Consider the following 26,518-nt stretch of genomic DNA (forward strand, 5'->3'; position numbering starts at 1 on the left):
TGATCAACTGATAAGGATGAGACAGACTAATATTAGTGTAGATGCCATTCTTCTTACAATGTAACAAGTGTATCGGGTGTTACAGGAAGTGTTCCTGGTTCCGGTTGACCTAGTTTATGCCGCCTAACAATCCTTTAACGGATTTGAATTACAGAAATGTGATAATGTGTTATGTGTATGCCAGGTTAAAGAGTTTTTAGTCGAGTGTTTCTGCTCCCTGAACGAGGTTAAAAGGAGAAGGATCTACCGCCTGCAGTTGATTTTGATATTCTAGGTATTATCAACTGGCTAGAATTTAGAGAAATCGCAATAGAATAAAGGCTAGATTTACTAACAGCTTGCTCCAGTGCAAACCCTCTTTTGCCATTAAAAAACTACTGTCAGGATTTATTAAAGTAGCCGCGTTTCCATTACCCTTCAAATTGCGCAAATTGAAAAATTGAGAATTAAAAAAATACGCCCAATGAAAACATGTAAATTTTGCAAAAACTCCCATGTCACAAAAAAGTTTTTACGCTCGGATGAGGTGGTTTTTCAGGCAATTCGAAAAGGGAATATTTCCCCGTTTTTGCACATTTACAGGTCACCTGACGTAGATGGCGTGTATGTTTGGACAGAAGACGAGACGGAGTTCTTTATTAAACTCATAAAAGACAAAAGTATTACAGCAAAGAACAAAGAAATGCCACAATTGAAGCAGAAGGAGGGAGAAACACTCAAATGTGCCGCTCACAGTATAAGAGTCTTTCCTTGCCATTAATGCTGCGATAACACGCCTACGTTTCCTTCAGTTAATAATAATGGCTAGTGCGGCGGCTGCGATATACGCAAACCTACTAACATCCGTTGCCATGATTGTTGGAATGTTATCGCCAGAGAAAAAAAGGACGTTTTAGTCGCATAACATCAGTTAATGTAAATGCAGTCATTTCGCAATAGTTTTTTATTGACATTTAAAAAATATCACAAACGTTTTGTGCCAATCTGTAATGAAACCGCGGCGAGTGATTAATTAGCGCTGAAAAGGCGTGAACGGGTTATTTTTGTGGCTGACTTTATTGCATATGCATTTGTAGGAGATTCCCTTTCAGGTGCTGAAATTATGTGAGGAGAGAATTTAAATGAATCATGCAACGTGATTTACCTAAGGTTTGCATTTCGTCAATTTACTTGTATTGCGACATTGTTCTAAACCAGATGCTAACTTGCACTGCTCTTGATAGACTGCGTTGGTCATTATGGAAATGATCCGGCTGGTTCTGTGTTCATTAATGTGTGTGTCGTCAGTAGATCACGCACAGAACTTTCCACTTCTGCGCTTTTATGCTCTCGCTAATTTGCCCTGTTTAGTAAATCTGACCCTAAGTGTTTATCAGATTTATTGTATTATTAATGTTAGTATCTTATTGTTATTGCTTCTTATAAGTTATGTAAAGCACACTTGTCAACCTGTGTTTTCTATAGAAATAAAATGACTTTGCCACGCGTGTTGACTCACAGACACCAGTCCTTTCCCTCCTCGCGTCAGTCCTTCTCTCAGTCCGCTGGGCTGCTTGTTCATGGCCTCTCGTCTCTTCTGCTGGTACTCCTCATCCATGGTCATGGCGGCCACACCTTTAGCCATCGCTCCCGTGATCCGAGACGCGGCTCCGGCCAGACCGCCTGAGGAGAGGACGAAGAAAAAAAGGTCCGAATTTGAGTGGAACATTGCTGGTTATACTTGATTTGAACCTCATGCTCCAATTTTGTTTCGATTCTACAGAGTGGAAACAGTGCAGCGCTTCCTGGTTCTACGTTAGAACGCCGCCTCACTATTGGCCGACGCTGGTCACATGAGCACCACGAAACAAGTGTGTGATGCTGACTCAGGAGCTGGCCAATAATAAGCCGGCATTCTGGCGTAGAACCAGGAAGTGGCGCACTGTTTACACTCCGTCAACAGCGTAGTAGAATGACGTGGAAGAGATTGTTGAATAAAGTCGTTTTATTGTTTTATTTTTGCACACCAAAATTATTCTCGTCGCTTGATACAGGGTTCCCACACCTTGGTTAACTTCAAATTCAAGGACCTTTCAAAGACTTTCCAGGTCCAATAGCCTCAAATTTAAGGACTTAATGTGGGGACACATTTGTTGTGTCTAACAACAAAGTTTGACGTACTATGGTAGTAGTTTCGTGCGCACGAGAACATCATGGCGACGTACAACACAAAGTATGGGAAACACTTAACGTAACGCGTACTGTAAATGCGCGGAACTGATGTAAATCAAGCAAGCTAGTATGTATAGGCCACGAAGTGTTGGCGAATTAACAAATTAGCGGACAGGAGGGAATATGGAATTTTTTCCAGAAAACTATATATATTTATAATAAATTCAAGCACTCTCAAGCATCTATGTATGTTTATTTTCAAAAACTTTCCAGGGCCTTTAATATTTTTCAGATTCACAAAATTAAGGATTTCAAGGACCCGTGGGAACCCTGTTGTTGAACCACTCACTGTAGTCCCATGGACTATTTTAATGACGTCTTTACTACCTTTCTGGGCCTTTAAAGTTGCTATGACTTTGCTGCCTATGGAGGGTCAGAAAGCTCTCGGATTTCATCAAAAATATCTTCATTTGTGTTTCAAAGATGAACGAAGGTCTTACAGGTTTGGAACGACATGAAGGTGAGTAATTAATGACAGAAATGTAATTTTTGGGTGAACTAAACATTTAAGGAAAGAGTCTGTGAATTCATAACTTCAAAGATTACTCACAACTATAATTGCATGTTGCAAAAAGGGAGTACGTACCCACAGCCCCTCCAACCAGAGCCTTCACCCCGAGTGCCATTCCTTCCATAAACTCCTCTGGTCCCTGTATGGCCCCCTGATAAACACACACACACACACACACACACACGGTTGAGGCCAGTAAAACACACTACGTACTCGTCACCAGTGTAGTTTTTGAGTATTGTTGAGCTGTTCCCATCTAAAGTTGTGAAGCAGCGTTTCCATCCCATGTGTTCAAGAGTATAAAATCTGCATTTCCTAGTAAATTGGCGCAAAATATCTATAATAAAAATGAAAGATTTTGCATTCAAGGAAGCCACTGTGGCTCTTTTTTCCTACACCATGAATGACTTTCGTTGTTATTATTATTATTATGCAATAAACGCTGTCATGTGCTCTTGCGTTGGGATTCTGGTGTTTGGAAATACAATTGTGTGAGACGCTTCTGGAGTGAATTAAACCAAATCATTCTGATGACAGATTGCGATTGGTCCGCGGGTTAGTCCAGTTATCCAATCACAGCCTCTGTTGAGGCTAAATCACATGAGGGATTTATTCAGTAAATGTGTTTCCATCGTAGTTTATGCATGTCGTCTTATCGGACCAAAAAAAAGAAAGAAAAGTGTTTTATGTGCATTTTTAGAATCTGTGCATCTTGGTGTTTCCATCCTAAATTTGCATAAAATAGTTGGATGGAAACACAGATGCTATTATGGTTTATATATGCATATATATATATATATATATATATATATAATATATATATACACACACACATTTTATTTGTGAATTTTTTTGTTTTCATTTTAATAAAAAAAAATGTAGTTTGTCATTTTTTATTCTTTTTAAATGTCTATATAGTTTATATTAATTTATTTCAGTTTTAGTTATTTTAGTATATCAAGTTAAAAAATTATACTTTGGCAACTAGCTGAAATAAAATAAATTTTAATAAATGAAAGTTTTTTTATAGATTTTTTATTTCAGTAAACATTTATTTTATTTCAAGTAACACATTTATTTTTTGAGTTTTAATTAATTTAAATTTAATAACTAACTATAATAACAACCCTGCTCTCCACACAGTGGAGAAATAGAACTATGTATAAATATAAATATAAACACATATAAATAACTGAAGAGTTGTGCTCAGTAAAAAAAAAACTTTCAGTTTGGAACTTTCATTTAATTTCAAAACTTGCATTTAGAGGGTCACAAATGTTGCATCTCATCAATCTCTGTGTGTGAAGAGTTAGTTTTACCTGATACGGTTCATAAAAGAAGGCCTCGACACCTTCAGACAGACCGCGGATCAGTCCGAATGGATTCCCAAGGACGTCTAAACCCAAAACCAGAACATACATCTGTTTGATGGCCTAAAACACATAAGACACAAGCACAGATACATAAAAACAGCTACTCGTATTGTATGCTTTAAACACACTGAAATCAGAGAGCAGTCTGTGAAGGTGAAAGGTCACCTGTTTGGAGTAATGGCGCACGACCTCCCACTGAAGCTGCTGAGTGGTGCGAAACTGGTACGTCAGCTCAAAAAAGGCAAGTCTAGAGAAAGAAAGGATACAAATGCATACATTTAAATGTAAAAAATTGAATTGGATAAATATTACTCATATCTTTGTAGTACAGCGTATACACACTGTACACAGTATACAATTCAGTATGTCTGGAATATCCTCAAAACCTACTACTTTGGCCAAAATATGTGGTCTGTTACTGTACATTTGCCAGTACAGTAACATATTACACTACACTGGGTACCGTATCCCACAATTCAATGCCCTTGACTTTCCAATTTTACGAAGGTCAGTACGAAATGTATACTTTTATCAATCAATGACACAATAAAGTGTTTTAAAGTGATCAAAAAGATACAAAAGTTACAAAATATTTCTTTTGAACTTTCTATTCATAAAAAAACTATCAATATTTTCCACAAAAATATGAATATATTATTTCAACATTGATAATAATCAGAAATGTTTCTTCAAATCAGCATATTAGACTGATTTCTGAAGGATCAAAAGGGTTTAAAATAGATTAAAATAGAAAACAGTTATTTTTACTGTATTTGTGAGCAGAAGAGACTTCTGTCAAAACATATCCTTAACTTTTGGACCATATTATAACACAATATCAAACAAATTATTTTGTTTGACATTTTCACACAAAAATGGACCAAAACACAAAGTAAACATATAAATATATATGAGATGATATCTGGTATCTAGTACTTAATTGATTAGACATGCAACATAACGGGGCTACTGTATATGACAATGCATACTACACACTGCATATTGATTCACATACCATTTCTAACAAGTATTAAGCAGCTGAGGGTTACTATCATTCACTAAAACTATTAAAAACCTTTGAAGTCAAGCTAAAATAAAACAAATATTAAATGGAAAAACTTAAAGTAAATGAAAACGTTGCTTTGCCAACTAACTGAAATGACGAAAACCCCCGAAATAACCTGAACTGAACTAGAACTAAATTGGAAATAAGAATAAATTAAATGAGTTGTAGTATTATTTAAAAAATAAACAAATAAAAATGACAAAAGCACATACCAAAAATGAATAAAAATGAACTACAGGGTTCCTGCACACTTTTGAAAGTCAAATTTAAGGCTTTTTAAGACCTTTTTAAGACCTTAAGAAATCAAAATTAATACCGTATATTAGGGCGGTGCAGTATTGACAAATATATCTTGATATTTTCAACGTTTTGTTGATAATAATTAGATGATATTTTACTGATTGTGTTTTTGTGCTGTTGCCATGGCTGGTTTAGGTCTGTTGTTGACAGCTGACTCACGAAGATATTCATATTTTTCATATTCTATGCAGTGGTCGGTTCACAGCAGTGACAGAAATTAATATTTTGATTAAGGGACAATATTTGCCACCTTAAATTGATTTTTTCAAGGGCATTTTCACCTATATTTGGAAATTTTTTCTAAACTTATTTAGAGTTATGCATCACCTTTAATGTCAAATACTATCATTCAAATTAAATTATACAGTGATTATACAATAATACTTAATTATATAATAATCATACAGTACCACTGTTACCAGTCAAATTAAATCATTCAATCAAAATCCATCTTTGCAGTGCAGACTGCAGAGGTGACAGAAGCGGCATTAATATATTTACACTCCATTTACAACTGCATAAATAAAGCTATGAGATATATATTTTTAAATCAATATTCAATATTTAAATATGAAATGATTTCTAATTTTAACGTTTTATTTAAAGGGTACTTTAAATATGAAACCGCAGCGGCAAATCACTGTCTTAATAAGTGAGTTGAGGGAGTCATTCATTCAACCGATTCGTTCACACGGCTGATTCATTCGGGAAAGAAGCGAGTGATTCGTTCAAAACGCGGATTTCAGTCAAGAAATCATCGCTGTCGGTTGCATTGAGACTCTGCTACGGTTTCATTTTGAAATTATAGTCGGCGAAATAAAGGGAAAACAAACAATATTAACAATATTGTGTCTAAAAAGTAGTTTCAATGTTAACTTATTGTTAATTTAACAGTTGTATAACATAAATATCACACTTGGAATCGTGCACGGGAAAACGGCACTCTTTCTGATGTGATATTCTAATATAAGAACATAATATGATATAAATATAAGACAAAAATTACTTTGGGGACATAACAGTTACACTGCACACATCACGCAGTGAAAGCACGAGAGACAAATGCGATGTCAGCTCGCAGTGCCTCGTACATTGTTAAAACAATGATTACAATATCATAATAGACAATACACATCGCACACCGTACGCACATAGAGAATGAACTTACAACTGAACTGACATTTACGACCTTTCTTCTCCTTCTCTCCTCTCGCGTGCAGAAGACAGTTATGCTGCCGCGACTCGCGAGTGACGCGAAATGTCACGTGAACTAGCAAATCCACAAAGATAGAATAATAAAAAATAAAAAATACGTACGCTAATTAGATAGTTTTAATTTGGAAAGCTTTTAGATATTTCTAAATCAAAGTGTCATCTAAAATTTAAGACCTTTCATAAGTAAAAATAAGACTTTATAAGACTTTTTATGGTCTTAAATTTTAAAAATCTAATTTAAGACTTTTTAAGACTTTTTAAGGATCCGCGGGAACCCTGAACTATAAATAAATAAAACTATAATAGTAAAGGTGAAACTCGAAAAATTAGAATATCGTGCAAAAGTTCATTTATTTCAGTAATTCAACTTACAAGGTGACACTAATATATTATATAGACTTATTACATGCAAAGTGAGATATTTCAAGCCTTTATTTGTTATAATTTTGATGATTATGGCTTACAGCTTATGAAAACCCCAAATTCAAAATTAGAATATTGTGAAAAGGTTTTCATATCTGTAAGCCATAATCATCAAAATTATAACAAATAAACTCACTTTGCATGTAATGAGTCTATATAATATATTAGTGTCACCTTTTAAGTTGAATTACTGAAAAAAATGAACTTTTGCACGATATTCTAATTTTTCACCTGTATATTAATAAAACTAGCATACAACAGATACTGCTCAGAGTGCAGTAAGATTGGCATGCTAGTATTTCCTTCTGAGGACTGTAGAGCTACTGACCAAGATGCCTTTCTGATAATGAGTTTTTCTACAAGCTTCTTTTCTAGCTAACTTGTTTTTGTCTGTCCACTAGAGGACAGTGTGAGTGTGTGAAGTGGGAGTTTCACAGCATCCAACCACCCGTGAAATCCACAGAAACCCGATGTGTGATCTGAGGGTTTGGCTGGGCAGAAAGAGGAACTGCAGGGATGTGAGGCCGCAGTGAGAACGAGTGCTGTGAAGTCAGTGTACGTACTTGAAGAGGACGTCCTGAGCGTCCGTGAGCGTCGCTCCGATACTCTTCAGCAGGAGGTGGAGGGACTGAACGGGGATGAACTCGGCCTCTCTCTCCTTCTTATTCCCGTCTTCACCAGCGGTGCTCAGAGAGAAACTCAAGTGAAGCTGCCACACACACACACACAGTTACACAAACACAGTTACACACACACACACACACACACAGTTACACACACACACACACACACACACAGTTACACACACACAAAATGTGTTGATTTTGAAAACAAGATTTTGTCTTCAGTGACCAAAGTTTGTCATAAATATTAAACATTTATGTTTGTGCATTGTGAATTGATCAAAACTGAAAGTACAGGCATAATCTTACAAAATATTCCTATTTCAAATAACTGCTGTTCTTTTGAACTATCTATTCATTTCAACATTGTTAATAAATATTAATAAAAAATTTAAAATGAACTGTTTAATTAATAAAAACTGTTTTAAAAATGATTTTAAAAATGCATTCAACAGGGCTTTACATTTACTCTTTTGCTCAGCAGCAGTGCTGGGGAAGTTACTTTTAAAAAGTAGTGTGACTCGTTACTCGTTACTTCTTAAAAAAAAGTAATCCGTTACTTTACTTGGTTACCCCATATAGAAAGTAACTTTTAACGTTACTCGTTACTTTAATAACGTTACTTTTATGTTGCTTGACTTTGGGCAGAACCCAATATCTGTCCCTAAATGTGTAGGCCTACATAAAGTTCTACTATGCATAATGCCATATATAATGCCATAAATGCATAAATCAAAATTTTGAATATTTATGAAGAAATGCCCGTTGATGGATAGGCATATGCATGGGCGGCGCTAGGGAGGGGCTAGAAAGAAAGCCCCCAAGAAAGACCAAAGCACCCCGTTAGCACCCCCAAAAATAATTTCTGGAAGCAATTATATTCAGGCTGTATTCTATGGAAGTCCTGAACCGCATGGTGAAGAAAAAAAAAGAAAACTTATCTTGTTATTTCGACATAATAAGGGGATATTCTAATCTACATTAAGCGTTCTTATAATGGTTTTCTATGGGAGGAAAATGCTTAACGTATAATTAAACACGTTGCGTTCATATTCTGGGCTCATCTGATTTTTTGTACATAGTATAGCCTACTTTATTATGATTTTAGTATCATAATGATTAATAAATGCACGCACAATTATCCGTGAACTTGATAAATGTTGCAGATATGTTTTACTATGCACGTAAACCAATGCCTTTCAACTTATGTGTGCAAAATTCAGAATTAAATGAATGCACAGCAATTTGTACAAATAGAGAGTCTAGGGCTATACGTGTTGTAGCCATTAAATAAGCGCATTTAGTTTCATATTTGTTAAAATATTATAATGTTATTTTTTTTCCATCTATGTTGATCATGAAAAGTGAACAGCATGAGTAAGATGGATGAGCGATATGGGAGACATTGAGTGGGTCAGACATGATTTTGACCACTTCATTAAGTTTTGTTTTGAAGAAAGCCTTTCTTTAAAATGAATTTCGTTTTGTATAAATTGTATCTTAATTAAAAAAAAAAATGTATCAACCAATTGCCTGGATTTAATAAATAAGAAGCAAATATAGCAGACAATATAATCATCACATGGAGGCGCCGGCGCGGTCACTTGTTGCGCGTGAACTGGAGCATCTCATCATAAATGAACCGAAACTCAGCGTATGCCTCACAGACATGATAAATATATCTATATAGAAAGCTTGAAATGTCTTTAAACGAAACAATTCAAAACGAAAAGAAATAGGCTACTCTCTGATTATGTAATCCACTATGTGCATTTCTCTCTGTAGGCGTTCACTACGGAGATGGCGATCGCTGTCAAATCTGTCAAATGACGGAGATCGCTGTCAAATCTATCTCTGGGAAAAGTAGCGTTGTGCCAAATTGAAAAAGGAACTACGTTTCGTTACCAAATTTTCAGTAGTAGCGCGTTACACTACTTTTTACCCGAACAAGTAGTTACGTTACTGTAACGCGTTACTTTGTAATGCGTTACACACAACACTGCTCAGCAGTCGCTGTGACTGGTGGTTTTCCAAAGTTACAATCCACTCAGCATTTTCACTGGCCACAATTTTGACATCGATACCATGGGGAAAACCTGCCATATAGATATTTTTAATATTATCTCATAATTTGTCACTTTAAGACCTGACGCACATTATACTGTTACACATGCGTTTCTTTCTCAACGGTTTACTTTCACTTAAAACATGACTGACTGTTATGTATATGATATGTATATGTTATGTGTATTTGACTGTTTAAGCGCAACAAGCAGCGGAAAAGAACTCAGTTTAGTTCTGAGAAGCGGCTTTATGTGCCGCACTTTGGGTGTGAGCACAACATCTGCGGGAATGAGTAAAATTATACACAATACTCGCAATCCCACGGCGAAACACAAGCTCTGTAACACCAACAATATTCAGCCGGAGCTTATTAAAGGAGTGAGTGAGGAGAGGCGGGTTTGTGTGTCACTCGCTGTCGGAGAGATGAGAGAGAGAGAGAGTAGCTGGTATCGTGTGTCTATTCTGCGGGAAATGAGTATTGGATGTGTCTAAGGCATTTCAGTATTGATATTGAAAAATCTATATTTTTGACAACACTACATTGCACTTGGTTTATTATTTCAGATGCCTTTTTAAAAGACTGAAATTGAAGACTGTACATATTATATATCAAATTTAACCTGCGAAAGTCGCTAGTAGGAGTGACTGCATTAAAATGCTGAAATCCACCCGCATTTGGTGTGTTGGCGGCAGTTAATGTCAAGCCCTGGCCTTCAATGAATAAATATTAAACCTTTAATATTTCTGTGTGGTCACAGTGAAAATGTCCATAGGTTTTGGTAACTGACCTTTATGGGAGAGATGTGGAAGTACTCGTACAGGCTGATGGGGGACGTGTCCGTGGCTGAAACATGATTCAACTCAGTCTTCAGATACTCGATGTCCTTCTCAAACAACTCCACCTAAAGTCCAACACCACACCAGACACACAACAACAGATCCAATCACTACCGGTCAAAAGTTTGGGGTCAGAAAGATTTTTTTCAATGTTTTTGAAACATTGGCTGCACCAAGGCTGCATAACAGGTGAAACTCTAAATATTAGAATATGGTGCAAAAGTTCATTTATTTCAGTAATTGAACTTAAAAGGTGAAACTAATATATTATATAGACTCATTACATGCAAAGTGAGATATTTCAAGCCTTTATTTGTTATAATTTTGATGATTATGGCTTACAGCTTATGAAAACCCCAAATTCAAAATTAGAAAATTGTGAAAAGGTTTTCATATCTGTAAGCCATAATCATCAAAATTATAGCAAATAAAGGCTTGAAATATCTCACTTTGCATGTAATAAGTCTATATAATATATTAGTTTCACCTTTTAAGTTGAATTACTGAAATAAATGAAGTTTTGCACGATATTCTAATTTTTCGAGTTTCACCTGTATTTATTATCTATTTAAATAGATTTTATGAATGTACTAAATGTATTCATGTAATGCCTGAATTTTCAGCATCATTACTCCAGTCTTCAGCGTCACATGATCCTTCAGAAATCACTCTAATATGATGATTTGCTGCTCAAGAAACATTTCTGATTATCATCAATATTGAAAACAGTTGTGCTGCTTCATTATTCAGCGGAATCCGTGATACACTTTTATTCAGGATTCATTGATAGAAATAGAAAGTTCAAAATAACAGCATTTATTTGAAATAGAAATCTTATGCAACATATAAATGTCTTTTGTCGATTTTGATCAATTTAATGCATCCTTGCAGAATAAAAGTAATGTTTTATTTTTTGAAACTTTTGAACGGTAGTGTATGTAATATAAAAATATAACCAGAGAAAATGTAGGTGATTATAAACATAATTGAAGACTTCAAATGCAAAAGCCTCTAAGTCCATCTAAAGTTTTTGTTTAATATTAACATTTTTATCAGGCTCCTATGTTTAGGTTTCTACCCGAGTACCGGCGTTTTATTTATTTATTTATTTACCAGGAAGGTCCCATTGAGATACAATATCTCTTCTGCCAGGGAGTCCTGGTCAAGATAGGCAGCACAAACAAAAATACAAAGTAATATGACACAACATAACTACAAAACAAGAGTACCCATATCTGAGAAGCAATATTAATCCTAATCAACTGTTAAAACATTTACACCGTTCTATGAAAACAGACTTTAAAAGGGTTTTAAATGAAGCTAAAGATAGTAAATATTTCATATATGATATACCCTGAAGTTCATTCCATACATAAGGAGCGTTTCTGAATGTGCTGAGGCTGGGATTTAGTGAGTTTGAAGTGAAAGTATTTGATGAGCGAATATTATTATCTCGTTTTTGACAGATTTGGCTTTAGAGGTCTTCATATAGTTCAGTGCTGAAAAGCATCAATAGAGAGGTGTTCTAATTAAAACTGCACCATTTAAAGTAACTTTAAATAAAGTTAGACTGTTACATTTCAAGCATCAAATCTCTCATGGGGGAAAGCTGTTCCGGTGATGTGTATGACGAATCATTAATGGAGTTGCAGCCCATTCAGAGCACTTCATATCGATCACTTCTGAGGTTTTATAGGAGCATTACCTCCTGTTCGGATGTGACAGCACTGGCGTGTTCGGCAGTGAGAAGCTCAAGTATGGCATAGAGGAACCCGAGATCCATCCGCAGGTCCATCTCCTGAATCAACACTTTAAAGTACCTGTAAGGTCACAAATGAGACATGTTTTGCCATTTGTTTGAGAGCAAGAGATAGTGAGAGGAATGAAACAGAGAGGAACCGCACTTGATGCGCAGAATGTCTGAGTGTCCGGCTGCTCTGGTGATGATGCTGACGTCAGCCAGCGGTTTCGGCTCTTTAATAAAAAAAAGTTTAAAAAAATAATATGTAATCATTCCAGATTTGTTGGACCCAAAACAATTAAATAAAAATATAAATAATTATAAATAAAAATTCATATGGTTTTGCGTGGATGAACTGACCTGAGTCCATGCTGACCGACTTGGGTGGTTTGACGGGGTAGAACACAAATGGGAATATGGCTCCAGGCAACTGGTTTTGGATCTGATCAGTGAACAGGGGCGTTATAATATTCTGTGCACTGACCATAAAAAATATATGAATTTGTATGTTATATATGAAAAAGTCAGATAAATGACCAGGGGTGTGTTTCCCGTACAACGCCGTAACTCACTGCTTGACTACTGAAGTACGATGCATCGTTGAAGAAATAAACTGGCTAGTCACGACTGTTTCCCGAAACCGTATTGTTGCAAACTGGTCGTTCAACCACGTTGGTTAATGATGTCACGCAGGTGGTGGAGAAATAACTACTTTTAATGAATCTGGTTGAGATCGGATTAATGCTAGATGTTTTGCTATAAATTACGGACATGGCATCTGAGGACTATTTCTCATTTTTCTCAGTTATTTCGCTTTATTTCCAGATTCAATCATAGGCACGTTCTTACGCACTAGAGCATGTTCACACATGCGCACTCTTCAAAAACGACGCTTTAAATCTCTTGACAAACTAAAAGACGTAAATTACATTTATATTTATTCTAAAAATATAGGTTGCACTGAATGTCAGCTTGCTTATTTGGCTCAAGATAAGGATTTATTGAGTCCACATATCATGCAAACAAGAAACTCTGCTTCTAACAACAGGCTGTCGTTCCAAACACACAACTTTGCGACGCTGCTTGTGAATGTTCATTGGAACGATGGTTTCGGGAAACACTGACTCGTTGAACTACTCTGATAATGACAGAACGTGCGACCATAGTTGGCCATTGTGAGCCTAAGACCATTGCCATCAATGTTCTCTACGATCAACTTAGCTCACGTTGCCTCTGGGAAACGCCCTAAGCTATGCCAATTGCTTTACTGGGTGTGAAACAGACCTGAATCCTGTTGATCTGGACCCGGTAGGTTTTCTGACGGGCGGAGACACTGTACTCCACCTTTAGTGCTGGCAAGAAGTTCCTCCTGAGAGGAGCATCAAAGGGCTGCATTATCCTCATGTCCAACCCATTTGCAGCAAACAACACCTGATGGACATACGGTACAGCCAGAGATACATTAAAACAAGCATGACTTCTCTCCTTCTTGCAGTCTGTGTTATTTTGCAACTTGGGAGGGGGTTGCTAATGCTGGCCAATGGCAGATATAATGCCCCGTTATATAAACTCTTAAGTCTAAAAATAGTAAATAACACATGTATAACAAAATTGAAAGCAAACTGCAATATTTATTTTAATTAGAAATAAATCATTTGAGAAGACGTCTTGCCTGTAGGGCTGTAAATTGGTTCCTATATGCACTAACCTGGTAGTCGTTCTGTAGGTCAATGATGCAGCTGTCCACTGGACCGCTCTCCATAAAATCTCTGTAGTGCTGCTCCAACATCGCAGCCTCTTTAACACTCAAAACCTTCCATCGGCTCCGCTTCTTAGGCTTCGTTTCCCACACCACATCAGAACTGACCAACAGACACACACATAAAGTTACCTTGATCCATTTCTATAAGCAAAATATCTTTTTCTCTTACCAACACCATCTTAAAGGGCTGCTTACACCACGGACAATAAGTATAACAGCAAATACAAAGATTTAATAATCGTTTTAATTCTATGAGAATAGCAGAGCCCACACCACAACTATATCGATAAAAGCACAGAGGAACAATATCGTTAAAATCACGTTCAGTGTTTTTATCAGCTCATCAGATGATTATCAGCTTAAAAAAAAAATTCTGACAACCAATCAGAATCCACCTGACTTTAAAGAGCTTGAGCTTTTAAAAGTGGCAGACGACAAAATCGCAGAGCGCTTATAAAACACAAAATAGTATTGTGCATTACTTTGCAAAAAAGAAGTACACTTTGGTATACTTTTCAAAAAGAATACATAAAAATTACATTTGTAATAATGCCGTTGCAATTTAAAATATATCAACATCAAATGAATAATGAATAACAGTACAGTTAAAATTATAATGAAGCACAGCAAAAAATTATTTTTTAAATGTACTTTAAAAGTAAAACATTTAATTCTGACATTATTACAAATGATTGCACTTTTTAATATAGTGTATTTAAGTGTAAGAAATATAGTCAGTACACTTAAGTGGCCTTTTATTTCAGTAATATTGAAAAATAAATATACTTTTAAGATTTGAAGTACAGTACAAGTTCAAATTCAATACAATTAAAGGTGCAGTGTGTAACATTTTTGAGTATCTATTAAAGGATTAGTTCACTTTTTAAAAAGCTTTTGCTGATAATTTACTCACCCCCATGTCATCCAAGATGTCCATGTCTTTCTTTCTTCAGTCGAAAAGAAATTAATGTTTTTGATGAAAACATTCCAGGATTTTTCTCCATATAATGCACTTTGCTGGGCACCAAACGGTTCAAGGTCCAAATGACCGTTTCAGTGCAGCTTCAAAGGGCTTTAAACGATACCAGACGATGAATAAGGGTCTTATCATTTCAAAAATAAATAAAAAAGTTAGTGTTATAGGCACAAATGCTCGCCTTGCGAACTCTCCTGTTCGAACTCGTTCATCAAAATGAACGAATCTTTTTTCGAGTCAATGACTCGTTCATCAAAAATGAACGAATCTTAGTCATTGACTCGTTCATCAAAATGAACGAATCTTTTTTCGAGTCATTGACTCGTTCATCAAAATGAACGAATCTTCGAGTCATTGACTCGTTCATCAAAATGAACGAATATTTTTTCGAGTCATTGACTCGTTCATCAAAATGAACGAATCTTTTTCCGAGTCAATGACTCGTTCATCAAAATGAACGAATCTTTTTTCGAGTCATTGACTCGTTCATCAAAATGAACGAATCTTTTTTCGAGTCATTGACTCGAAAAAAGATTTGTTCATTTTGATGAACGAGTTCGAACAGGAGAGTTCGCAAGGCGAGCATTTGTGCCTATAACACTAACTTTTTTATTTATTTTTGAAATGACCGATCGTTTCGCTAGATAAGACACTTATTCATCGTCTGGTATCGTTTAAAGCCCTTTGAAGCTGCACTGAAACGGTCATTTAGACCTTGAACCGTTTGGTGCCCAGCAAAGTGCATTATATGGAGAAAAATCCTGGAATGTTTTCATCAAAAACATTAATTTCTTTTCGACTGAAGAAAGAAAGACATGGACATCTTGGATGACATGGGGGTGAGTAAATTATCAGCAAAAGTTTTTTAAAAAGTGAACTAATCCTTTAACAGAAATGCAATATGACATCCATAACTATGTTTTCAGAGGTGTATAAAGAACTTACTTAATAAACCGTAATGTTTTTATTACCTTAGAATGAGGCATTTATATCTACATAGGCCCGGGAATCCCCTTCTATGAAGGTCGACATATTGTGACGTCATGTTTCTACCGTAGCCAACAGCAAACACACAGCGCTACAGAGCGCGTTTCGTCACTACATTGAAAGAGAAGCCGCAGGAAGCTAGAAGCTAGCCATAAACACCGTGAGTAGTGACTTTTCCCTTGTCAGTGGTGTAAATATGTAGTTGGATTGTTTCATGTAACTTAGTTCTTCTCCCTCGCTGTGTTATGGCTTTGCTATGTGGGGATAAATGTGCTGGTTACGTTCGTGAGACAGCTGATTAGTACTCTTGTCATTGACCGTAAAACAGTAACGTTACAGGAATCACCAACCCGTCGATCTTGGAAGCATTTTAAGTCGATCGAGTTTCCAAAATCAGAGAAAAAAAGCCTATTGTGTGTAGTAAATGATGTCTAGGGGATGCGGAGGCGCGCGCGCTGTCACAATCACGTCATTTTTGCACCTTTGGGCTCATGCGGACGCGTCGAGTTTAAACAAGGCTTTACGCTTTAACCAGCTCAGCCACAGTAACAGCTCATATTAGCCAGCTAAACCTTTACTACCCTGTTAGAAAAAATATATAATTGCATAGTTTCATGTGGTTCTTCTCCCTCGCTGTATTATGGGTTTGCTATGTGGGGAGAATGTGCTGGTTACATTCGTGAAACAATCAGCTGATTACTATTATTACTATTATTATATTATGTATTAAGACCCTTGATCCTCACCTGAAACTTTATCCACGATGTGGTTTATAATGGACTGTGGTACAGAAACTTGGTTTACGCTGGCTATTCTCTGCTGTCTCAGACGACGATGTTTGTCCCGTTTTAGCCACCGTAGCTTCTTCGAAAGGGAGGGGTGAGCGGTGGGCTGAGCCCTTAGTGCAACTCGCAACCGAACCGCTAGATGCCGCTAAAATCTACACACTGCACCTTTAAGTGCACTTTTTTCCCCCACATGGGTTGGTGTGGACGCTAGTTATGATTATATTAATCTTTATAGTTATTGTTCTTGGTCTGAAAGTGCCTTAACCTCTTAACCGTCTCCAGAGCGTCGGCGCACTGAAGCGTTTTTTTATTTATTTAGTTCAAATATACTATCAGATTTAATGTTATACCTTGACAAACTATACATCATTAAAAAGATATAAGACTCAAGATTCAGTATTTGACCACTATTGTATTCTGAGAAACTTATAGTGACAGTTATGTCTTAATTTGTGTCAGGAGTTATGAAATTAAAAAATGAGTCGTTACCTTTAATATGAATTATGAGCCTCAGCCGGTCTCATTCAGAAAAAAACTCCCGTGCGATCGTCATGACAGCGCTTGACAAAACAACGTCCCTCAGGGCTTTTAGCTCAAACATGTGCAGATTTGGAGAAATATTGATAGATTCTCATAGCTTTACATTAGACTTCTATAGACAGGAATAATATTTATTGAATTTATACCCAAATGCGTCGATGTAATCATTTTGAGCGCTGTATACTCTGTACTGTGTTATCAATTCATCCTGAAAGTGAGGGCGCTGTTTGAACAGAAGTCCATAATATATGGATCACATGAAGAAGAGCCATAATCATGTGACATTCAGGAAGTCCTGCCACAACAAAGCTATCCGAGATCGCTGTAAAGTGCAGATAAAGATGTTTTGAAGACAATAAACATGATTGCAATGATATTTGATTTACCTGTGTTCTTCGAGTCATGTCAGGTATTTTCATAATAATTGATTATATGTATAATGTAATGCTAATCGAGATAGACTTTCAAATTGTGCAGAATACAATAAAATAATATATTTTCTATCTGATTTTTTTATCTGAAGCCAAATCAGATTACAGAAAGTTATTTAAAACACTCGACTTGCGCTATAAAGTAAGTTTGGAGAACAAACATAGTTTTATTCTCATAAATTGTCGTGTATTGATGGTGTGCTAAGCTAACATGCTAGCTAGTACTGAGCACCTGCTACCTTACTTCGGTGTAATTTTTATGATTTTTTTCTAAATAAGAATGCTTACTGAAATGTTTCGTTTTTCAAAAAGGGCATTTGATACAGTTTCACTGTGAAGTGAGAACTTTTATAAAATAAATGAGGGATTGAAACAGTGTGAATTGCTAGTCGTTAGTGATTATAATGCAGACAAAAGAAAAGCATATTTAGAGCAATAAACTGGCTGGAGAGGTGTGAATATGTGCAGGGGAGACTGACACTGAATGGGGCTCGTTTTTGCATCACAAAACAATAGAGGCAATAGACTGAATAGATGCTTATAAGAAAACAATAAACACCAGTCTAATCAAAATAAAGTCATATGACATGATCTTGAAAAACATTGAACTAAATACAGAGTTTTAGACTTATCATCTTCAAATTTTAAATATAACATGGCCAGACATGTGGCTTTAGCTGCAGTGCATTTCTAGATTGCTACAATGCCAACTTCAATTTTATTTTCATGAAGATGTTTCATAAAAATAAATGTATAATAACTTTACAAAACTTTGAAGCTATTTATAACTATTTTTTTCATTATGATAATAATTAATTCTACATTTACAATAAACTTCCAGGTGTCAGCTTTCAAATGAGATCTTACTTGTGCTTTTAGTACAAAGGGTTCATGAACTGTATCTGTTTCAGTTTGGGAATGCCATATCTGGGGATTTTTCAAAAATGGGCTTGAAGCTTAACAGGTTAAACATGCTTAACATTAAGTTTAGCTGAACATTAACACCTTTTCGTGCCAGCATGACACCCAGCAGTACCTGGTAATGCCAATGAAAGCCACTTCTTGGCTGGTGGTGTTGTTGACCAGTGAAATGCCCATGTTCTGTAACGCGATGCTGATTTCCTGTTCAGCCAGCTCAATTTTCTCGCTCTCGCAAATCTTCTTGTAGACACGCCGCTCTGTGGTGAACAGTGCCACACGCTGGAGGCCTTCATAAAACGAGATGACGAAAAACTTTCCCTCCTTGTTCACATCCAACAACTGGTCCTATAGGACAAACAAAAACAGAGATCCAGACGAGCATTCAGCTTCACGTCTTCAATCGAGTGCAAGATCAAGTCCATAAAGTGTGGGGGAAAACTGGGATTATTAACCCTAGTTTTTATAGTTCTCACCTCTTCACTCTTCAGCTCTCCTTTGAACTTGCCCCATTTCCAGCTCAGGATTCTTGAGCCGGTGGGTTCGGCCCAAGTGTAGTAGACGGCCTGTCCTGGACCCAGCTCATCGATTTCTGTCTGAGAGCTGCCAGAATCACACCATTAGTTCAGACTGACTTACACAGGACCAAACATCACACAAAAACATCCAAAACTTGCAACAAAGTTCAACAAACTCTGTACAGAACAATAAAAACTAATAATCACAGTGAAACGTAAAAACACACAACCGCCAAAAAGGTTTGGGTATGATTTTTTCCCCATAACAAATTAATACTTTTATTCAGCAAGAAATAATTAAACGTGCCAGTAAAGACATTTATAATGTTACAAAAGATTATGAATTCAAATAACTTTCCATTAATAAGACAAAAATATTGTAACTGTTTTCAACATCAAATCATCATATTAGAGTGATTTCTGAAGGATCATGTGACACTGAAGACTGGAGTAATGATGCGGAAAATTCAGCTTTGATCACAGGAATAAATTACAGTTTAAAAAATATTCAAATAGAAAACAGTTATTTTAAATGGTAATAATATTTCACAATATTACTGTTTTTACTGTATTTTTAATCAAATAAATGCAGCTTTGATGAGCAGAAGAGACTGTTTAATAAAACTTTTTTTTTTTTTTACAGAGCCCAAACTTTTGAACGGTAGTGTGTATTGCAAAAAAGAAAAGAAAAGACAAAAAAATATTATTTTATGCAACAGAGTTTGTGTAGACTATATGAATGTGAGACATTTTCACAAGTTACAATTTATAATTTGAGAGATAAAGTTGAAAATTATGACGGCAATGCAGCCACAGCAGCCAGGAGCTCACAGGTGTTTTTAAAGCATATAGAAACCACAGAAATAACACTATTTACACTTCATACACAGCACAGGCAGTTCAACTTCCCTTTAACAGCAGCCAAAGTAACAATAATTAAAGGGTTAGTTCACCCCAAAATGAAAACTCTGTCAGTAATTACTCTCCCTCATGTTGTTTCAATCCCGTAAGACTTTCGTTCATCTTCAGAACACAAATGAAGATATTTTTGATTAAATCTGAGAGCTGGATCACTCCTCCATAGGCTTCTAAGGGATTAAAACTTGCCGGCCCAGAAAGGTTAAAGACATCGTTAAAATAGTCCAAGTGACTACAGTGGCTCAATCTTAAAGGGACACTCCACCCATTTGCATTAAAAGTTATAACTCACATTGGCTGTGGTTCTTTTTATAAACCTTTAGTGTTACTAGAGTATGGATTAGCCTAGAGAATGTATTAGCTTAGAGAAATAGTGATTTCAATTGGAAGAAAACAGTTCATATGCAGAGCTACTAAGCTACACTGTTGACATGGTCCTGCCTTGCATCATATTTTTAATGTGAAAGTGTAAGTTGTGTTATATACATTAGGCTAGTACATCCCGGTACAACGCAATTTAGCACCATTTCAAATGGAAATGTATCAACTAATTCACGATGTATCAAAGCAAGCCTAGTTGTATCCATTTTTCGGATTCTGCCGCCTGTAACCGGTAGGCGTGGTTTGGGAGTGGCCTCGTAAGGGCAGCAAAGCAAGTGCATTCTGGGAGTTGTTGTCTTTCAGCCACATGAGTAAAAAATACATTTTCTGCCTTTTCTCAGTCTAGAATGCTTCAATTTCAAAAATAATTTGACATTTGTACTAGTGCTGCACGATTAATCGTATCGCAATCGTAATCGCGATGTCAAACCTATGCGATTATATAACGCAAAATGCCGCGATTTTATTTGAAATAAACAAATTAGGGCTATTAACACAGCATCTCTTCTTTTTTGTCATCCTTTAGTGTTACATGATCCCGCTCTTATTCGTGCAAATGCCTTAAAACCATTTTGCTTGACAAGAAGTCAAAAGAGAGCGCGCTGCCTGTGAATGTCCTGAATGTGACTCACAGAAAAACGCGCGCCAGTATAATGCGCATGCACAGACCGGGTGCCAGAATACCAGGGGCGTAATTTGTGGGGGGGATGGGGGGGATATAACCCCCCCAATATTTAAATCTATGCATTACGACCCCCCCCATTATTTATACCATGATCACAATATCAGGAGGCATACCCAAACTTCAACCCCCCCAATGTTCAAACCAAATCTACGCCCTTGCAGAATACAGTCCTCTTTCGAGCTTGAACGAACAATAACACACACACAATTATGCCAAAATGTCGTTTTGTCGATTATCTTCATAACATAAGAGCAGTCTTATGATGGACGAAAGAGTTGTGCTTGTGAGAGAATGAGGCGCGTGTGAGATCCGCGTCTCGGCAACGGCTGCTCTTAAAGGGCCGGCAGCGAATAAAGCGTTCCGTCAGTAAAGTTAATCAAAGAACAAAGGGAACAGAAAATTACTCACTGCTCTTGACTAAAGAAGTTTTGTAGCTTTAATAAGGATTACTCTATATATAATTTATAATTCATGCAGCGCAGACTGTTTGATAACTTTATTAAATTTCTGTATAAATCTGTATATAAATCCTCAATCCTACCTGTTAAGACAGGAAGGGCACAGGTAAATATGGCATTTATTATGGGTTTATGTGAGGATTGTTTGAAGTTCACTTAATTTAAAAGCTGTTATTTTTTTTAAGCCTAATAAATATTTAAAAAGTTGATAGCTTTCAATTGTATTGATGGAATCACTGTAATGTTGGATGGCTATAATTAACGTTTAAAATGTGGGGGGTGTCGTCATTTTTATCCAGACATCAATGGTTTATTTATCATTATAGGTGTTATCAATCATTTAGTTGTTGTTGCTAGTTTGAGTTGAGAAATACACATTAATACACAGAATGATCACTAATCTGCGTGTGCATTTTACTTTAGAACCAAGCAAGTTGACTCATGAAACCATTTGTTTATTATATCGCAATCGCAATATTGACCTCATTAATCGCAATATGACATTTTCCCCAAATCGTGCAGCCCTAATTTGTACTATATAAAGGACCAATATTAAATACACATTCATCTTCCCAGCGGTGGAGTTGCCCTTTAGTGTAACAGCGCAGCGCTTCTGTGTTGTACGCCACACACATCACACACACATGACCAGCGTCGGCCAATAGCGAGCCTGCGTGTGACGTACAACCCAGAAGCGCTGCGCTGTTACACTACGTGAACTATCTCGAGGCCCACAGAGAAGGAAATGAATAGTTGAATAAAGTCGTTATTTTTGTTTGTTTTTTGCGCACAAAAATTATTCTCGTCGCTTGATAAACTTAAGGTTGAGCCACTGTAGTCACTCGGACTATTTTAAAGATGTCTTTAATAACTTTTCTGGGCCGGCAAGTTTCAATCCCTTAGAAACCTATGGAGGAGTGATCCAGCTCTCATATTTAATCAGAAATATCTTAATTTGTGTTCCGAAGATGAACGAAAGTCTTAAGGGGGTGAACAACATGAGGGAGAGTAATTACTGACAGCATTTTCATTTTGGGGTGAACTAACCCTAAGACACAAAACAGTTCATTTGTTAGCAAATGCAAATGAAGCTGTAAGCACAGAAACAGGAAGAGAGTTGGCTTATTTCATTTTCCTGTCCACAAAATAAAATCATCAGAAGAGAAAACCGATTAGCGCGAGATTCAGTTCAGACTCCAACCTTAAAAGCTGTGGAAGAAAAATAAGTTAAAGAAGAAAACTGTATTAATAAAGTGTTTCGGATGGAGTCGTGCGTCTCCTTTCACCAGATCCTGCGTAAGATTGCAAGGAAAAGAAATAGTTTCACAGCCAATATCACTTTATCTGTGTGAGTGTTTATGTGTGTGTGTGTGTGTGTGTGTACCAGAGGGAATCGGTCTCTTCCCCCAGTGATAAAGAGATATCCAGTATCTCATTCTGAACCCAAGTAGAACATTTCCGTTTCTTGGTGCTAAAAGGGAAAGAAACATAAAACCAAACAAAACAGACAATTAAAGCGATTAAAGAAAACTCTAGCGTAAAGTTTCAGTGGACGAACACTTGGGTTTCATGTGCACTGCATTAACAATAGATTCAAACTCTAGAAGACAGACAAGACAATAACAAGTATGAAAATGCAAAATTATATGAACAACAACAACAAAAATCCTTGAAATTGGCTTCAAATTCGGTTGAAGGTTCACTGGCTGCTCCCGTCTATTCAATGGCATTTTTAACTCGTTTTGCAAATGGATAAAGAAAAGCAAAAATATAATAATAAAAAAAGTATCTTCTTTTTATTTATTGTTATATTGAAGTAAATTTTAAAACATTAATTAAATAAATTTGTCAATTTAGTTACATTTTGAATTTTGAATTAAAACATGGATAATTGATTTCTTCATTTTATTTGATCCTCCATTAAAGTAAACATTCAGCTAAAAATAACATTGTAGAATTTATTATTCACTGATAGATTATTTTTCCCTGCCCATGCATGAATTATTGTAATGTAATGTATTGTATTGTATTTAGGACTATCAAGCGATTACATTTTTTTATCTAATTTATTAAACTACGTGATTAATTAATCGAATTAATTGCAAGTCAAATATGGAAATTACCCCTAAAAGATAATTTAAAGTCATTATTGTGTTAAATGAGAAAAGCATCGAATAGCCATGACAAAACGTATCGGAGAGAAATGCATATAACACAGATGACATTAAATAAATATTTTTTATCAGCTTAAATGTTGATTATTAGTCACTCAAACCCCTTTATCTAACCCGTCTGTTTCGCACATCCGCCATGTTTTATAGTTTTCTGAACACTTTTTCCTCGTGTTTGTAGTTCTGAACTGAATCTTCTTCCAAAGCGCAATGGATTGTGGGCAATATTAGCTTTTACAGTGAGCACAGATCCACACTTCGAAAATCCACAGGAAATAGTAGATCATCCGGGGACTTCTGGCATACTCTCTTCAACATACTATGCTTTGGGACACACTTATTCTAATCGCACATACTATTTAGGATGGATAGACTGGACATTGAGTCAGTCATTTATTCGATTCGTTCAAATGTCTGATTCATTCAGGAATGAAGTAAATGGCTCTCTTTATGAATGGGCCATTGGATCATTGGTTCACCCGATTGATTCGCTCAACACTGGGATTCATTCAGGAACGAAGCACCGCTGCGCTGTGTGTTGCTCGGAGACGCACAACACTTCTGCTCTGGCTTTATAGGTAATATTTTCGTTGGCAAAATTTAGAAAATGCAGACAACATTGTGTCTAAAATATTAACTTATTTATTGAACTGTTGTATAAAATCAATATCACATTTGCACTCGTGTTTGGGGCGGACGTGTTAGACAATATTTTTACCTTATAATTTTTCCCCTAACTAATTATTTGAATTACATTTTATTAAATGTTATTATACGCCAATTTTAATTAAATTGACAGCCTTAATTATATTACATTATATGTAACATGTATACTACATTTTGTAACCTCAACATTTCATTCAGAAGAATTCACAAATACAATGTTCATTTCATCAATAAAAACATACAGTACATGACGAACAGGGCCAAAAGCAACTGACCCAGGACCATCGGACAATCCTTATTGTTGTCTTTAAACTCTGGAATACTCTGAGCTGTGATCTTGCACATGAGGAGCGTGTGGATCTCACCTCTGATGGAACTGTAGCGTCTCGTCTTTAGTGTGGTTGATGAGGAGGAATGGAGCGGCACCATCGTGGTAATCAGAGAACCGGATCACAGCCGAATGTTCTGTCAGGTTCACGTCCACAATAATACCACCCAACTAGAATCGAGAGGGAACAAGAAAGGGATGAGTTGAGGGGGAGTGTGTTTGTGTATCTCAGTGTGTGTGTGTGGGAAACACTAACTCACAGTTTTGTCCAGGTGCAGCAACAGGCAGTTCTCTGGTTGGTGGAAGTCAAATGCTTGCGGCGATGATTGACAGCCCTCCACTTTCACTTTGAGTTTCTTTGAGTCTTTTTCTGGCCAGAATGGAACGGCAGCCTAAGGAGCAGACAGACAGATTATATATATACACACACACACAGTCAAACCAAAATTAAGACTCAGACACCTTCAACATTTCTCACATTATCACAGTTTATTCGCTATAGTTTAGAAAATGGTAATAAAGTATGACAAGAACTCAGAGTTATCAAATCAGTTGATATTTCACTGGTTTTGTCCGTCCTTCTGTTAGACTGTCTCACACATGAGTCATGTTGAATATCTGTCAGCTGTTAAATTTAACTACACAATTAGACAATACCAGTTTCGCTCAACCAATTACCAAGCAATGCTTCATGTTGTTCAGTCTGTGGTGTAAAAAGGTCGCATTAGCAATTAAAGAAAAAACACTTCAGCAAAACATGATCAGGTCAAAGTGTTTGAATATTTTTACTGGTAGTCACTCTATGAAGAATTATTGGGTATAATATGTCACAGTTTATTTATTTTGCTATCCTCACGTACATAAATGGACTATAGTGTACTGCACCCACTAGTAAAAAAAATTCAAAAATGATATCTGGTGTCTGATTAATTTTTGGTTTGACTGTATATATCACAATTCAGAGAATTATTAACATTTCTCTTGTTAGAAGCAGCTTTATCCCCTGACCTGTCCGGGTCGTGCCTCAGTCCAACGCTCGGGACCCTCCTCACAGACCTGGATCACATGCTTGGTTCTGTTCACCAGCATGTAGAAAGGCAGGAACGTCACCAACCGCGTCAAACTGAAGCTGGATGCATCGATCTTCACTCCCACCTACCATCAAACCACACATTACTCAACACAGATTCAGCTTAGGTCACTGTGGCATTTGCAACCCATTTTCATTTTGTAAACTAACATATTTATGAGTGAAATGATGGATGGGACTTGAATATCCGTTGGGAATGTTGGGTGATCAATCCAGTGTTATATTATAATTATTTATATACTATTATATTATTCATTCATTTTTTTATTTGAATATTATTTGAATATTTTCAGTTTTAGTAATTTTGTTATGTGCTTTTGTAATTGTTTATATTTATATTTAGCTTTAATTTATTATTTCAGAATTAGTAAATGTAATGTTATTATTTAACCTTCAACTTATTTTATTTTAGTAAGTTGCCAAGGCAGCATATCTAATTTTCATTTAAGTTTTTCCTTTTAATATTCATATTTAAATTGATTTCAGCTTTATATATATATATATATATATACACTTTTTTTCAGGGTTAATGGACGA

At 36.2% G+C, this 26,518-nt stretch overlaps 1 protein-coding gene across 2 annotated transcripts in view; it reads right to left on the reverse strand.

Moving 5' to 3' along the window:
* The window catches only part of vps13a (vacuolar protein sorting 13 homolog A), a 122,052-nt gene that overhangs the window by 15,406 nt on the left and 80,128 nt on the right, over positions 1-26,518 (reverse strand). The window contains exons 49-65 of one of the 2 annotated variants that reach the window (XM_056246900.1): positions 25,900-26,046; positions 25,152-25,283; positions 24,929-25,062; positions 23,111-23,197; positions 19,243-19,369; positions 18,885-19,114; positions 14,073-14,226; positions 13,649-13,795; positions 12,725-12,806; positions 12,528-12,597; positions 12,329-12,443; positions 10,575-10,688; positions 7,663-7,808; positions 4,261-4,342; positions 4,042-4,155; positions 2,798-2,873; positions 1,499-1,662 (exon numbers count right to left, since the gene is read on the reverse strand). In XM_056246900.1, coding sequence (XP_056102875.1) covers positions 1,499-1,662; positions 2,798-2,873; positions 4,042-4,155; positions 4,261-4,342; positions 7,663-7,808; positions 10,575-10,688; positions 12,329-12,443; positions 12,528-12,597; positions 12,725-12,806; positions 13,649-13,795; positions 14,073-14,226; positions 18,885-19,114; positions 19,243-19,369; positions 23,111-23,197; positions 24,929-25,062; positions 25,152-25,283; positions 25,900-26,046 — 2,121 coding nt within the window. The remainder of the gene's footprint in view (positions 1-1,498; positions 1,663-2,797; positions 2,874-4,041; positions 4,156-4,260; positions 4,343-7,662; positions 7,809-10,574; positions 10,689-12,328; positions 12,444-12,527; positions 12,598-12,724; positions 12,807-13,648; positions 13,796-14,072; positions 14,227-18,884; positions 19,115-19,242; positions 19,370-23,110; positions 23,198-24,928; positions 25,063-25,151; positions 25,284-25,899; positions 26,047-26,518) is intronic. The other variant, XM_056246901.1, reaches the window with a different exon arrangement.

This window comes from Rhinichthys klamathensis, unplaced genomic scaffold, assembly GCF_029890125.1.
Source record: "Rhinichthys klamathensis goyatoka isolate OS25496 unplaced genomic scaffold, OSU_Roscu_1.1 h1tg000040l_1, whole genome shotgun sequence".
NCBI classification, from domain to species: Eukaryota; Metazoa; Chordata; class Actinopteri; order Cypriniformes; family Leuciscidae; genus Rhinichthys; species Rhinichthys klamathensis.